A 17,154-nucleotide genomic window follows, 5' to 3' on the forward strand; every position below is an offset into this window, starting at 1 on the left:
ATACAAAAAAATAAAAATGTAATATAGAAGATTAATTAAAACTTAACTTATTATTAATAATTAATCTGTTAATTATTAATAACTTATAATCTGTTCTAACTCATGTATTATATCAGAATAATAATTGTTTTCCTTGTTTTGCGTAAGTTTTTTAAAGTTCTTCTGAAGGAAATAACACGCTTGTACCTTTTGCATTGGGCAAATAATCATATGATGAATATTTATGATAATCAGCCTTCATTGACCACATTTTAGTCTGCTTGTAAGTTTGTATTTGTCGATTTTGACTCAATATAATATGCTAATGCCTCATTAACACTTAGCTGCCTAGAATTCATTGAAGTACCTACTGCTGTCGTAAGAACAAGACTACGTTGGCTTATGTGGACTTTCTCTAATATTTTTTAACATTTTTGCCGTGTTTTATTTGCTGCCGATCACGAATCAATCGGGATTTCGGCAGCAGTTAAAAAATAGGTACGTAATTGTACCAGATCTTTAACTCAGCGTTTTTTCCGTTTTAAAAGGGGAACTTTTGAAGTTTAATTTGGGTCTTCCTGCAGGATTAACATTTTCAGACGACGTTGATGCACTTGGTCTAGTTATGTACACTCGTAATTCTATATTTTGGCCATCCATACCACTTTTAAACTTTTTCACAAATTGCTTCTTTAAATCTTGACGCACTATTCCACTTGGTATTCAGTTTTGATGAATAACTGGTTAAAATATTTTTTAACCGTCTCTCAGACTCTTCTTTGAAATCTCGTAACTCATATTTTACCAATATAAACTGATAAAGGTGGAAATTTTCGTCGTTTTTCCCCTTATTTGTCCATTCTTCAAAAACCCCTTCCTTAAAATAGAGAGAACGTGTTCTGCAAAAAAATGAAAAAAAAAATGTTCTGCAAATTTCTGCAAAATGAAATATACACCATCATAAAATAGAATTATGCAAGTAAATAATATCAAAAATCTAGACCGGTGTCAAGCGGTGTCAAGTATTTGCTAGTCTATCAAAGTTCTAAAATGAAGAAAATCTCACCACGTTTTTAAGTGCATATTTATTGCTCTATACGAGCATTATTACAACTGATATGAACATATTTTTATGAAAAATATAAAGTGCTTACCTTCAGTTATAAGATCTATCACCAAACCTTTTCATAAAATAACGTTTTACTTGTAAGAGATGTCGTTGAACGCATCACAAAATTGCAACTGATTAAATTGTGCAATTGCACTTACCTCATTAGCTGACTTCTGCACTCTATGGCTCATAAAATTAGAAAGTTAGACATAATCTATTAATGGGTTTGGGGGTTTCAACATGTTGTTTATCATATCTAATGACTCATTAGAGATAATTTGATAACGACTTTTGTCCACCTAGCTTGTTCTAGACGAAACACTGTGTGACTTATGACTTATAGTACCTAAACCTAACCTACTTCCAGATGACCTAGAAGGATGAAATTTGGAATCCAGCTTGGTTATTGTGTGTAACCGTAGGAAAAAATCTAAAAATAAAATAAAGTTAAAAAATAGGGGGGGTCCCCATACAAAAAAAGCACTTTTTATTGGGACTGACATATAAGTACCTAAACCTAACCTACTTCCAGATGACCTAGAAGGGTGAAATTTGGAATCCAGCTCGGTTATTGTGTGTAACCGTAGGAAAAAAATCTAAAAATAAAATAAAGTTTAAAAATAGGGGGGGTCCCCATACAAAAGAACCATTTTTTATTGTGACTGACATATAAGTACCTAAACCTAACCTACTTCCAGATGACCTAGAAGGATGAAATTTGGAATCCAGCTCAGTTATTGTGTGTAAGCGTAGGAAAAAATCTAAAAATAAAAAAAAGTTAAAAAATAGGGGGGGTCCCCATACAAAAAAATATTTTTTTATTGTAGCGTTGGAACCGTTACAAGCAGATATTTGAAACTACCCCAATATATGTATTATTATATTTGCTATATTAAAATAAAGTTTAGTCAAAAAATAAGTGGTGTCCCCATACAAAAAACTTGTAATACGCTCTAAACAACCGGCCAACGGTGTGTCGTCGGCGGCGCGCGGCACCACATAATTATACAAAGAACAGAAGTAAAAACCATACAGCGGAAACACAAGAAAAAACATTAAATCTCAGTACCTGCCTAGTTTTCTTTACAAAAAGTATTGATATCCCACCAAAAACATAAATGTAAAAAAGGAGAGCCAAGTTCAATACAAAAATTATGCTTGGCTGTGGGGCTCGCCGCAAAAAGAATGGAGATCTAAATGAGTGCCACTGCCAAGTTCTCTACAAAATTCAAATATGTATTTATAGGAACAAAATAACATTATAAACAAGTATTAAACTCTATTTCTTTGCTTTATTGGATACCTATAACAATTGCTGTTATTTAAAAAAATGTGAGATCTTAAAGTAGGTTAGATTTGGCTTGGCCAGGTTTTATCAGAATTACAATATGTATAAAATGATTGATATAATGAAAACTGGCCAAGTCAAATCTAACCTACTTTAAGATCTCACATTTTTTTAAATAACAGCAATTGTTATAGGTATCCAATAAAGCAAAGAAACAGAGTTTAATACTTGTTTATAATGTTATTTTGTTCCTATAAAAACATATTTGGATTTTGTAGAGAACTTGGCAGTGGCACTCATTTAGATCTCCATTCTTTTTGCGGCGAGCCCCACAGCCAAGCATAATTTTTGTATTGAACTTGGCTCTCCTTTTTTACATTTATGTTTTTGGTGGGATATAAGTTACCACTACAATCTCTTTGACAATATTGAAAATTAAAAAAGACTGTGTTAATACACAACTAATGGAAATAAACATATTATCCCATTTGTTAAAAGTAATAGTATGGACTACTAAAAAAACAGTAACCAGTATGGGTTGGTAACAGGTAGGAGTTTTACAATTAAAGGCATGCTCACAAAAAACTATTGCAGTTTATTTCAATAAAATATACTTTTATACATCTAATCATGTGTTTTAATAAGGATGTAAAATATATAAAAAAAACATGTGTAAACTAAACACACAACACAAAAGTGTTCTTAAAGCATTGTTCAGGTAACATAGAAAAGAAAAAAAAAGAGATTACTAATAACATTAATAACATAACACACTTCTAGTTCTATGTATGATGATATGACAGTTACTATTAAGTACTGTATAATATATTTGTAATAACTTAAGTACTAATATTGTTTGACTAGATGAGTTAATATGATTTGTCAATAAATACTTTGGACATTTACAGTAGTAGAATTAATTGGCTCAGTAACAATGATGCCAACCTTAATGTTGTGCTACATATTTATAAATAAAATCTATTAGTTTTAACAACCATCTATCAAAACAAGTACAATAACATTTTAAGCAATAAAAATATTTCAACTATCTCACCTTTTTAAAGCTCTTAATCAAAAGCTGGAAGACCAAATAGCTCTGGCTTAAATTCTTCTAATGAATTCAAGACTAAAGTGGCAGTACTTAATAAGGCGGGGTCTATGCGAGGATCAGGTACTGCTACTACTTGCATATTTGCTGCATTTGCCGCCTTTACTCCATTAACTGCATCTTCAAATACAAGACACTGGAAACAATAACCTTTATAAGTATACTTTTGGCTTTTTTATGCAATTTCTGAGATTAGAGAAGAAATAAAACAAATTAACTTACATCTTCCGGTTTAGGTTTATCAGGAAACCTGGAGGCACACACTAAGAAAATGGCTGGGTCCGGCTTGCCCTTGGTAACTTCAGGGTCCGTTGAGCCCATGGTGAGGTGGTGAAATAGACCCACAAACTCTGGATAGTTTCTCATTTTCAGGTCCACACTGTCTTGAGCAGAGCTAGTGGCCAGTGCTATAGGAATACCCTTGGAGTGTAAGTGCTCTACTAGTCTTTGTGCACCTAAAATATTTTAAAGTAAAATTATGCCTTATTGTAACAAATGGGGAATCTATTTTTAGAATGCAGAACAGAGTGTTTTTTTTTTATAAATTGGTGATTTATAATACTCTATGTGCTATTTAAATCAGTATTTGTTTTTAGTAAGTAAAAGGATTTTTATTTGATAGTTGAGATTATGTACAATGATAAAGTAAAAAAGATGATTACATCACCCAATTTTTTTGGCTTAGTTAATTATAAAACAATAGGTTATTATGAAGTACTCCAAATGATACAACAGCTATTTTTTTTTCTAATACTGTTGGGTAGAGACATAGGTAAGACTTAGCTTTACCCAAGCAGGTACATACAGTGGGTGCTAATGGGTTAAAGCCATCACAAACTACAAAATGTATGAACAAATAACTATGTTACAAATCTCTTAAATAATATTGCATACTTAACGATTACTAGTGCATGTACAATAATGCATGCTAACACATATTTGATTTTCTATTAAATTTTACCTGGCATGAACTGGACTTTGGGGAACAGTACCTCGTATTCCTTTTGACATAATTTAATGAACTCTTGCACAGAAAGTGGTAGCTCCAGAGTTGTAATTATTTTCTCCGCACATTCGTGGCCTTGGAAGCCCAGCAGGCTCGACTTCAGTTCCCACGTGAATTCTTTGCCAAATTTAGCGCAAACAGTGGTAAATGCTTGCGTGTACAAAATTTCAGAATCTAAAGCAGAAAAGTGCAATATTTTAACATTTCAAAGAACGATAAGAGATTGATCATTGAAATATTTAGGATGTTATTAACCTCTTACCAATTAGCAGACCATCTAAATCAAACAACACATGCGATACTTTCTTGAACGCCATAATTAAGCTGCAATGGCACGACTCCTCAAATAATATTAATTGTAATAATTAGGCAGTAAATGTATCAAAAATGATGAGATCCCCTGAAAGTTCGAAGACTCATGCGACGGACCATCGACGGACGTATAAAATATGACGTTTTGTTTCACTGACAGTCACTGTCAAGTATACTAATTAATGCACAGCCAAATAAATAAAGCTCGACCTACCAATCCAATGCCCGGCGCGGGAATCAAAATATTGGGTCGTGCATTATTAGGTTGAGCGTTATCGTGCCGCGCAAACTCGGTCGCCGTCGTCCGAACCAGTGAACGCCATGAACGCACGCACGCTAGTGCTTTCTAACATGGGGTATTAACATATATCTCTTTCTCTGTCCCTTAGCAAAAAGTGTACTACCTCCATAGAGGTTCAATAATATAGAGATAACACGGGGGAGGGGCCAAACCAGTGTTGGCCGAAACGTTAATGCAATTGACCGTTTTTGGCATTTATCCATCATAAATTGAACCGTAAACTGTAATCGTCCGTGCGGTTTACGGTTCAATTTATAATGGAAAAATGCAATTAACGTTTGGCCAACACTGGGTCAAACGACCGAACGAGATGCACTTATGGAAATTTCAGTAGGAGTAGCAGAGAAAGCGGTATTATTGCCCACCAAAAATGTAGTCTGGTTTATGGTGGGCAACAAATAACCCGACCGAATTACGTAGATTGTTTTTGGTATGTTGTCAGGAATGTTAAAACGTGTTTTTAATATTGTCGCTTTACGTATGTTTTGTCCCTCACGGAGGCACGCGTATAAGCTCATCTATGTAATACTAGGTCTAGGACTACCTCGCAGATCTGCGATGCGACGAGTGTGGAGCGGGCTTCGCGCCCCGATCCACGCACGAGTGTGGAGGCGATTATTTCCTAAAATATTCAGTTTATCAAAAAATGTTTTGTTAAAAACCGTATTTATTTTAAAAGACCTATCCAACCCAACGACATGTCACACTACAGGGTTGTAGTGAAAGAAATGGTCACATACATTTTTTTTTCCTTTTTTTCGTTTGATACCTATGTTGTAAGATGTCATTTGATATAAGTTTTAAAATAAATAGGGTTCTTCAAAAATATTTTTTGATAAAGTGAATATTTTAGGAAATAATCGCCTCGAAAGAAACAAAATGTACGTGAGGATTTTTTTTTTCGTGTCGACCCTATGGTGTGCGATATTGTTGGAAAGGTCTTTCAAAATGAATAGGGGTTTTAGGAGAACATTTTTTTATAAAGTGAATATTTTCGCAAATAATCGCTTTGAAAGAAACAAAATGTGTGTGACAATTTTTTTAGTGTTTCAACCTCATAGTGTGGGGTGTCGTTGGATAGGCCTTTCAAAATAAATAGGGGTCTTTAAACAACATTTCTTGTTAAAGTGAATCATTTCCAAATCATTTCGCAAATAATCGTTTAGAAAAAAAAAAGGTTTTTCCTTCTAACTTTTGAACCATCTGACTTAAAAATATGAAGTACTTAAAAAACTTAATCAAATATTATTAAAACAAACTTGATTAGTAAAGCCGTTTATGAGTTATCGCTAAAAGTCTTCCCTTCATATTTTAATTAAAAGACTGGCAACCCTTATTTGTGACCGGATTTTCGCAGGCAACCCTAAACTATTGTAATATTTGCAATAAAATTACCATAATTTTGATGTATAATTCAAGCGTCAGACAGATGAGTGCAATTATCGATATAAAATCACCTCTTTAAACATGGCAACCACATAATAGTGACCGGAAAAAGATAGGCAACCTAGTTGATTTATGTTGTACAAGTTGTATATTTTCCATTAAAACTTATTTCGTTCGTCAGACAAATCGGTGAAATTTGCGGATTTTTTTTTCAAAAATTTATTAAAAATAGCCTTGACCATATTTCTTTAGGCAACCCTATTTATTTATGTTCTAGAACATATTTTCTTTCATATTTTCATAGTTTCATCCGTCAGACAGATTGGTGATGGTGACCATATATGTGGGATCTCCTACTATCAAATCTTGCTCAATTATCAAAGTGTACAAAGCCTACTAAGCAACTAAGTGAGCATTCACGAGTATTATATTCTTGGGTATAAAGTCGGAGGCCCTACCCCGAACCTCGTTCGACGTGTTGCCTCACTGTCGCACTTGTAAATTCGTACGTAAGTGCTACAGAGAGGCAATACGTCGAACGTGGTTCGCGGCAGGCCCTTTGACCCGTTGCAGAGAACGTTTGCCCTGAACGTTTTGACGAAAGAAGATCGAAGTTCAGAGCGACTACCGTGAAAACCGAAATTCGCAAATTGCGGGGATCATTCTCTTTTACTCCAATGAAGGCGTAATTAGAGTAACAGAGAACAATCCCCGCAATTGACGATTTTCGGTATTGGCGGTAGCCCTACAGGTTTCTCGAACATTCTCGGAAGTTTAGATAGAGAAATATCGTTACGTGACCCGGAACCCCGATCTTCGAGCCCTTGTTTCGTAACTGTTAAGAACGTATTAAGAGCCCATTCCCGTGCACACTAGCGCCACTGCTAAATAATCGTGATTATTTAAATTTAACGACAGGTATTTAAATAAAAAACCAGGCAAGTGCGAGTCGGACTCGCGCACGAAGGGTTCCGTACCATAATGCAAAAAAAACGGAAAAAATGCAAATAAGAACGGTCAGCCATCCAAGTACTGGCCACGCCCGACGTTGCTTAACTTTGGTCAAAAATCACGTTTGTTGTATGGGAGCCCCACTTAAATCTTTATTTTATTCCGTTTTTAGTATTTGTTGTTATAGCGGCAACAGAAATACATCATCTGTGAAAATTTCAACCGTCTAGCTATCACGGTTCGTGAGATACAGCCTGGTGACAGACAGACGGACGGACGGACGGACGGACGGACGGACGGACGGACGGACGGACGGACGGACAGCGAAGTCTGAGTAATAGGGTCCCGTTTTACCCTATGGGTACGGAACCCTAAAAAAGGGGGCCACTACGGACCGTATTGTGTATTTAAGTGCCTTTTGAATACATCAAACTAGTTTCTATGTTGCTAGATTCGTCGATCTATGAACTCAAAACAAAAACGGCCGTTTTAACTTTGGACGCACAGATTGACGAATCCAGCAACATAAAAACTAGTTTGATGTATGGGTGCATATAGTGCTCAAAACCTAATTGGAGGCATTTTATCTCGCTCTCGCTCGGGGCCATAGAGGCAGCACATTGCACCGAGGCCAAGAATGTTTGGTCACTAACCTGCAGCAACACGGACCCGCCTGCCAATCCTTGCTCGCAGAGGCAATGGGACGAGCCGCTCTGCCGTCTAGTACGGAATAATCTCGTTGATACGTCAACTAGTACGGCGGAGCGAGCTCGTCTCCTTGCCACTGCGGAGTGGGAGTCGGGTCTGTGGCTACAAGCCCTACCCTCTCCATCCATAGGGACCCTATTGGACAACACCACCTTCAGACTGGCGACTTGTTTGCGCATAGGGACTGTAACAAACGTCCCCCATCACTGCCGTTGTGGTGCCATGGTGGACAAATTTGGACATCATGGACTTTCCTGCGGCAGAAGCGCCGGACGCATACCCAGACACGCCAGCATCAACGACGTCATCCGAAGGGCCTTTGTCAGCGTCAAAGTCCCGGCCATACTCGAGCCCGTCGGTTTGGCTAGGGACGATGGCAAGAGGCCCGACGGTATGACGTTGGTGCCTTGGAAGATGGGACGGCCTCTAGTCTGGGATGCCACATGTGTTGACACCCTCGCGCCGTCCCACCTTCCAGGCACCAGCAGAGATGCCGGTCATGCCGCGTCTATGGCAGAAGACCTCAAACGCCGCAAATATGCCACCCTTGGCAGTAGTTATGTTTTTGAGGCGTTTGGGGTCGAAACGCTGGGGCCGTGGGGGCCAAGCGCGCGCCGTATATACAGGGCCTTAGCGGAGCGCCTTATAGATGCCGCAGGAGACCAGAGGGCTGGCCAGTATTTTGCTCAACGCATAAGTATTGCCATACAACGTGGCAATGCGGCCAGCCTTCTGGGCACACTGCCCATCGGCAGTGACTTGGGGGACGTTTTTTATTTATAGGCTTTTTATTTTAAGTTTATTTAGTTTAGAGATAGTTTGTATTATTATTTGTAAGCTAATTTAATTTTTTATATTTACTTAATAGTGAATAAATATAAACTACGTTTGATGTATTCAAAAGGTACTTAAATACACAATACAGTACGTAGCGGCCTCCTTTTTTAAATACCTGTCGTTAAATTTAAATAATCACGATTATTTAGCAGTGGCGCTAGTGTGCACGTTGATGGGCTCTTAACTGTGGTCATACAATAATTAGGCGCTTTATATGATTTTATCGTCAGGACACAACAAATTAATCTGTATCCAGTCGGAGTCTGGGTAAAATCGTCGTACCTTACCTGTCGTGTACCTATAGCCATGAAAACTTTTTTTTGCGGGGTAACGTGCACTCAATAGGTACGCCGCGTCGTTGAAGTGTTCCGTTCTGATCTTCATCAGCAGTTCTAATAATTTATAGATGCAAATGCTTGTTTGTTGATGAAAGAACAAAAATGCGGTCACCTGAGTAAATTCAGCGAGGGGGGGGGGGGTAATTAAGGAATTTATCAAAAGGGACAGGAAGGTACGTGACTCTCCATTATGCCTGGTCTGTACCGCACTTGGCCTTTTTAGATTTAGTCAGCAAGTTCGATTCCTACCATTTACTTCCGGTTCAAATTTCATAAGTTTCATAACACTTATTATTAATAATATAGAATAAATTAGACATAATATCAACATAGTTGAAGAGGCCTTCATTCAAAATTTACAATATTCGTGTGTTAGCAAGTCGGATCGATGGATGAGTCTGCATCACAGACAAAGCGTCTCGCCGTTTTCGTCGTAAGTAATTTAAACTGACAATGAATTAGAACAAGCAGATGCTTTTGTAGTACCTAAAAATTGTAATTCGCAACTCGTGTCGATTTAAAACATTCCCTTCGGTCGTGTTTTAATTTATCGCCACTCGTTGCGAATTTCCTACTTTTCGCACTTGTATCATAATATACTATAAAGGCTCCTCTTCACGTTGGGCCAACGCCAACGAGGGACGCAGCCATGCGGTAGAATGAGATAGCAATATCACTTGCTCCCTCTAACGCATAAATGCGTCCCTCGTCGGCGTTGGCGTTGGCCCAACGTGAAGAGGAGCCTTAAAGAGTAGGTACCTACCTACAAATGGGCCAATGCGGTGTAGGTACCTACTGTAAAACGTTGTACGGCTTATTACCTTCGGTCGTGTTATAATTTATTGTCACTTGTTGCGAATTTCCTACTTTTCGTACTTGTACATATCGTAATGTACGTACTTACATATTATACCTATGGATTCATGTTAAAATAATTTTCCTTTGGTTTACGGGGACAAAAGATCAATGAAACTATTCTAACTAAAGTTTAAATTTTGAATACAGTTAAGTACCTATCACAAGAGTTAGCACTAAGTTGGCAGCGATTTTGATAATACATATGATATGGACGATAATCGTAGTTAGGTATTATTAGGAAGTTAGATAGGTATTGTGGAATAGGTAGCTAATTTGAAATATGATGCAACAGAAAATAACATAGGTAGTCAACAAATTAATGGTTCGATGCATGGACGTTAATGTCATTTTAGATTTAGTATTTTAATGATGACGAGTCTAGACGGTGCGTCGCGTTTCCCCGGGGCGCTCTCCTGTATTAAGTTTCGTTCACCCTTGTAGCGTTGTAGCTGCCACCCCGCTTGGCACAAGCGAGGGTTAATATTCGTTAATTAATTTACACTGACTTTTTACATTTCAATTTATGCAATAAGAAGGTTGAATGTGATACGACACCAACAGATCCTTTAAATGGGTGAAATGGGTCATTGGGCCTGTTTCCGGATCCGCCTAGGAAGAAAGTCGGGCCAAGTGATTCACAATTACACACGTTGCGTACTAGAACACTGGTAGACTTGATGGTCGATATCCAAGATCCATAGTTATTAATTCGTGGATATAGAGCGTGAAATCAAGCGTTCAGGCAAAGCAAGAAGTAAGTATATAGAGGCACAACGTGTTGGCCGTGTGTCAGTCGGTAGTGAGGAGGCAATGTGCGCGCCAGGGCTCCGCAGCCCCGCACCGCGCACGTGAGCTTACGATAAAGGAATTCCTGTGTGATGTTAGTAAACAAAAAGTGTAGAAATAAAAACTGTGCCGTGTTTCTCCTGTCAGTCTTGCGGTGAACTCCTATCCGGCACCATGTCTCTTCCCGGAGGTTACTTCTTCTCTCAATATGTGGAAAGCTTTTGGGTAAGTGTATTTGTAACATACATTAATCGGCTAATTGAAAAATAGTAGTCTATAAGTTACATGTACATGACTGTTAAGTATTTGAAGTTGACAGTTAAGCTTTATTTATAGAGTAGGTACCACCAGCTTTCAACTGAAAATTTTCAGTATATATGTAATCTTCAAACGTTAGGGTAAAGTTCAACTGCAAACTTTTATCATTTAAATTATAAATTAAATACATATATGTATTATGAGATTTATGAGGGAGGGGCTCTACTCTTTATAAAAGTTCGTTCATAAAATCATTAACCTAGTATTTACAGACCCAATTAAAGTCACGGACCTATTGTACTGTAAAGAAATATAGCAATAAGTGGAGAATATACATTATTCAGAAGTCTTTCTTATAGGCATGGTGGAAACACATCAACTTGCGTGTTTTGGGAAAATATGAAATAAAAGTATAAGTAAGTTTTTGTAGTCATCATTTACAATTACGTATCTTTTATACTGTGGAAGTTACGCATATATCCCTTAAAAATACACTCAAACTAATTGATAATTATACCAGTTAAACATTAAGTATTGACATTCGAAATAGATTCGATAGCGTAGGTATATGGACTACATGAATGAACTGGTTTGCTAGCCGGGCAAAAATAAAAATGATGACTCCGTGGTATTGAAACCGTAGCAATTTTCATGTTGATTCGTACAATTAAGTAAACTTGGCTATTCAACCGTAACAAAGTGTTACGGTCGATGTGTTTACTTAAAGTTTACTACTTCCTGCGCGTGCGTTTTATTAGCTCTGACCTTTGCAAAAACTGCATACCTGATTAGAAAAAGCTGGATTAGCCTATATTTAATAAGGTGAAACATGTTCGTGTCGTGATGGAATAAAGGCAGGGCTAAGTTGAGTGGTTTCGATATAGTGAAGGCAAATGGCTGAGTAAGTAGTTATTGTTTGTAATCGAACACATGTATAAGTAGTCCACGCCGGGAGTACCTACTGGTACTGGTACAGTACTGGTTTGCCGTGGAGTAATCGCGGCTCGTCGCCAGTGCTGCTAAGCTCTGCTTGCTTGCTTGCAGCATTGCCCAACGCATCTCACGTGGTGGATGTCATGCAGTGCTGTGCGTGCAACTAGCTGACCGCGTCGTTGAATATTCAGCATCTGTTCACTTCGCGATTTATTAAAATGCAAACGGTCGCTAACTTCACCTGATTCAAGGTTAATTTTTTGTTCCATATACGTACTTAATTAGGAACGATTGCTTACGATTACTTACAGTCTTAGAGGATCACTGATGCCCTTCAATTTACAACTAATCAGTGGAGATACCTATGAGTATTTTTAGCAGGTAACGATGAACTATTGGCATCGCTGTTCGATAAAACATTGAACACGACGTAAACATGTATGGTGAGATTGGTACCTAATAGATAAATAACTACTTAAAGTACTTAACTAACGAAACTACAATTAGAGACACCTTAATAGAGCTCAGCGTTATTTATTTAGTTTTAGATAAGTACCTACTTATTAAACCGAATCAGTTTAACGAAATGTAATGGAGTTTAACTCGTACTTATTCAAATTTTTCATGCGCCATTCTAGATTTAGACCTTAATATTAATATACATAGATAGATACGTTTTAGGTGGTATTTAGCTCCACACCGTGCCAACTTCAGCCGGCCTAGCCAAGGTTACAATCGCTATCGCTTCGACAACGAAAAACTTTATGTCTCTCTATCACTCTTCTATGTTAGTGCGACAGTGACAGCTGCGTTTCGATCGGTACGGAGCGGAAGCGATTGGCATCTTGGCTACGCGGCCAGATTATCCGAGTAGATACCTAGTACCTACCTACCTATAAATTACGGGACATTATTAACAATTTTTTAATATTTGTGGAACTTTCTTAGAGACGGTGTTGTACGGTGTAGGTACATATAAATATTTTATTAAAAATACGTAATCTAACTGAAATATTTCCTCAAGCCTACCGGATAGTCTGACATCGAATCTTTAACGGAAATTATAATTCCATCTTGTTTTCGAGTCTATGATAACCCTCTAGCTGCGAGTTAAAGCCCATTTGTATGATAATGGATCGCCAAACCGGGCTGGGACCTTCGTCTCACCACTGCCGCTAAGAAAAATGGCTTATGTTAATATAAATTTCGAGAGTCACCGGTCTTTTTATTTCGGCAGGTTATTTTTGTTTTGCGAGGGCGACGTGTTTGAAGGACGTCATTATATAGGTAGTTGCTCGAGGGCTAAAGATGCTGATATTGTTATTTAAACTATAAAATATGTAATTATCTTGTAAATTCTTGTTTTTATACAAATTTCCGTTTTTTATTTTTATTCCGTATAATTACGTGTAGGTATAATTATTGTTCATATGCGGAAAATTTAAGTGGTAGAAAGAAGCTAAAATTTTTAAATGATCTCTTTCCTTTCGATTTTCAATTGTTGATTTTTTTGTGTCTAATAACTAATAAGTTAGAGGTCTTATCAAATACTTGACGATGTATGCTTATTCGTGTCACTTAAGGGGTCCACACATTACATATTTTTTTTATCATTGTGGTATTGTTCTGCAGAGATTAAACTAGGTATATCTAAATGCAAACATATCTAAGACATTGCGAAATCTAGCAGTCGTATGACCGTATGCGTATAGTGTTATAGTGACATATCTGATGCGCCAGACGACGGACCGGGCGACCTTCGGGAAGCAAAACGAATCCGCCCTCGCTTCGAGTCTGCAGGGGAGCTACGTCTACCTAAGTACCTACTTACTAGCTCGTACCTTCTATAAAACAAATAGGTGCCTTCATGAGGCCTGATTCAATGTGATAAATAGGCGGTCAACAAATGTAAGAAACGCTGAACGTGTTTTTCTACTCATGAGTAGCGCCGTTTGAAAAGCAACACACATAACATCAACATAAATGCTTTTGACCTACTGTGGCCAAACGAATTGAAGAAAACTGATCTTTAAAACACGTTTTTTGAGCTTTTACAATAATTAGCAGTTAAAGTACTCATTCACAATTTTCTATGGTAAAGGCAATAATAATAAGCTTTTGGCAAAAATTTCATTTCTGGTACAAGCTTTTATCGCCGACTGTACATTTTTTGTCCACAGGCAACTAATACTCATCGAGACAATTATAAGAACCCCAAACACAATTAATTAGGTTTCGTTGTTTTATCACAGAGTTTCTATGGCCACCTCCGGTCTCCATCATCAGATCAGCTCGATGACACCATAATATTGCATTGTCACCCGACTTACATATGTATTACATGCAAAACTTCAGCTCAATCGGAAACCGGGAAGTGGATCAAATTTAACTTGCAAGATTTGATTACACACAGACAATACAAGAATCGAAAGAGCTCGTTATTTTGAGTAGAAAATACATCAAATTTTCCAAATATAATGTTAATGTAGTACGTAGGTACAACCCGTACAACTTGTGTGAATGACCGCAGTCTAAAAAAAACAAGTAATGAAATGCACCCATAATCAAATATTTGTCCTTCCTTACCCGTTTGTGTAGGCAACCCGTGCGAAGCCGAGGCGGGTCGCTAGTTTAAAATGGAAAGAAGTGGTGACACTTGTTGTTACTTTAAAATTAAATGACAGTATCGTCCTACACCAACAAAATTTAATTTTCGATTTACGTCACTTTGGTAAACACTTTCGCAGCTATGTACCTGTAGGTATACTTAGTTACTAACACACATAAATATCAAAGTCTTCAGCGGGCTGCCATCCTGTCCGAACGATGAGGAGTGCAATCAATTAGAATCGCGTGAACCGAGTGAACTGGCCCAGATACACGCGGAAGAGATACAGGATCATGTTGTTTGCGCAAGCTTTTCTACTTCTAGCATGTCATGCCTCGTAAGTTAGAATAAATTTATCTCGGGAGAGTGTCACAGCGCCCTAAATTTAAGAGTGCTTTATTAAGCAGCATTGCGTGTCATACTTTGAATTAGGTTTGTGCTGTTTCGTATGACAAATATACTTATCAACTAAGTATGTATCTGAATGTCATATAATATCTGATTAACTTTACTTACTGCTGTGGCGCAACGACCCGAAGTAGATCTTGGCCTCCGACACCAAAGAGCGCCATGCTACTCAGTCCAAAGCCGTTTAACTTTAAAAAAAAAGTATTACCTCAAGCCAATGGGCTCTACATCGGATCCTTTTGTTTGACATAATTATTGATAATGTAATGATTGTCTGATAATCATTAGATTTATGACTTAAAAAATATGAAAACAATAGAGACAGACTCTACATATAAACCTATTAATGTACCTACATAAATATAATTATATGAAGATGACGGAAGTTCAGTAATGATCTAGTTCTAAAGATTCTGGAATTTTGCAGTATTTATCGATTATCTCTGGATACTCTCAGGTCTGAACTAACGTACTTTTAAAGATAAAGTCGCATATGACGAAAGAACTTCGAGGTGAGCAGTCTCTTATCTAGAACATATTTGTCATACAATCATGAATCCTGCCCTTCAGCATAAAACGTACCTAAATGGTATTGTGCACTGAAAGCAGACCACAAAGACTCCGCATTATGAAGCGTTTACAAAGAGCACGAGGTCACCACACATAGGTGCAATTTTACTTATAAAATAATACGATTCGAGCAGCACAAGTTTTATTTTATATTACCTATAATCCGACCCGCCCCGGCTTCGCACGAGTAGTAAAGTTTTCCGACATGATTAGCAAACATCATTAACTAATCATCATATGTTATAACCAATCCTAAACCCTCCTCATGAGATCCATTCAGTAGTTTTTGAGTTTATCGCGAACTTACATAGGCACATACTTACATACAGACAGACACAGACAGTCGCGGCAGGTGACTTTGTTTTATAAGATGTAAGTACCTAGATATAACTCTGTCACACCCCTAAAGCTACATTTTTTGCTAAAACTTTTCATTCAAGTTAGTCGCACGTTTTATGCAAGAACCTTACCTGTTTAAGTAAAAAATAAGAATGCAACTTTTTGAACATTATTATCTTTGAAAAATCTGCATCGACTCGAGTTCAATAAAGAATGTTTAGTTGTCTCGATTAACGGGACTAATTTTACAACTTAAAAACCAATCATACATTACGGTCTATGTATCTAGCAAAAGGCAGAATATGTAGGTTCCTACGTTTTTTATTAATTAATAATTTAATTATCGTATGGCTACCAAGTCACCATCGGGTGCCATGGCCCATGAGTAATGCTTATAAAAGTCGTTAGGGAGTTAAGTGTTTTTTTAGTAAAAAAAGCTAACAGCGAACTTAGTTCACGCAACGTGGGATCCGTCGAGGTATTTATTTATTTAATTTTCTATAAGCACGACTTTATTGGCAGACAATAACCTGGGTGAACGGCTAGTTCGCCTGCTTTTATGATATGAGTAGATCCGATTGAGTAGGTACACAAGCTGCTAAATAGCTTTATAGAAGGGTCTTGAGTTTATATCCCAAATTCTTCAAGACAAGATGACGTGAAGCCGAGTCAAGTTGTCTTTGCCAATCACATTACATTGATCATAGTAATTAAAATATATAAAATAATAATAATTTAGCCTATATACGTCCCACTGCTGGGCACAGGCCTCCTCTGAAGCACGAGAGGGTTTGGGCTATAGTCCCCACGCTAGCCCAATGCGGATTGGGGACTTCACATACACCTTTGAATTTCTTCGCAGATGTATGCAGGTTTCCTCACGATGTTTTCCTTCACTGAAAAGCTAGTGCTAAATATCAAATGATATTTCGTACATAAGTTCCGAAAAACTCATTGGTACCTACGAGCCAGGATTTGAACCCGCGACTTCCGGATTGAAAGTCGGGCGTCATATCCACTCGACCACCACCGCTTACATTATACCACCACCGCTTACATATTATTAGTA

At 37.5% G+C, this 17,154-nt stretch overlaps 2 protein-coding genes across 3 annotated transcripts in view; one reads left to right on the top strand and one right to left on the bottom strand.

Moving 5' to 3' along the window:
- Positions 1-4,921, bottom strand: part of LOC134667537 (pseudouridine-5'-phosphatase-like) — a 137,324-nt gene extending 132,403 nt beyond the window's left edge. Inside the window, exons 1-4 of one of the 2 annotated variants that reach the window (XR_010098649.1) lie at positions 4,755-4,921; positions 4,448-4,666; positions 3,709-3,941; positions 3,324-3,622 (exon numbers count right to left, since the gene is read on the bottom strand). Coding sequence is in view for 1 of the 2 variants with exons in the window: in XM_063524963.1 (XP_063381033.1) it covers positions 3,446-3,622; positions 3,709-3,941; positions 4,448-4,666; positions 4,755-4,809 (684 nt within the window). In the remaining variant the exon portion in view is untranslated. Of the gene's footprint in view, positions 1-3,074; positions 3,623-3,708; positions 3,942-4,447; positions 4,667-4,754 lie in introns of those variants that run through there. The other variant, XM_063524963.1, reaches the window with a different exon arrangement.
- A 5,954-nt stretch (positions 4,922-10,875) lies between these two features.
- Positions 10,876-17,154, top strand: part of LOC134667244 (ecdysone 20-monooxygenase) — a 44,249-nt gene continuing 37,970 nt past the window's right edge. Inside the window, exon 1 of the mRNA XM_063524576.1 lies at positions 10,876-11,194. Within this exon, the coding sequence (XP_063380646.1) occupies positions 11,144-11,194 (51 nt within the window). The 5' untranslated portion in view covers positions 10,876-11,143. The remainder of the gene's footprint in view (positions 11,195-17,154) is intronic.

Source organism: Cydia fagiglandana, chromosome 1 (assembly GCF_963556715.1).
Source record: "Cydia fagiglandana chromosome 1, ilCydFagi1.1, whole genome shotgun sequence".
In the NCBI taxonomy this organism is placed as follows: domain Eukaryota; kingdom Metazoa; phylum Arthropoda; class Insecta; order Lepidoptera; family Tortricidae; genus Cydia; species Cydia fagiglandana.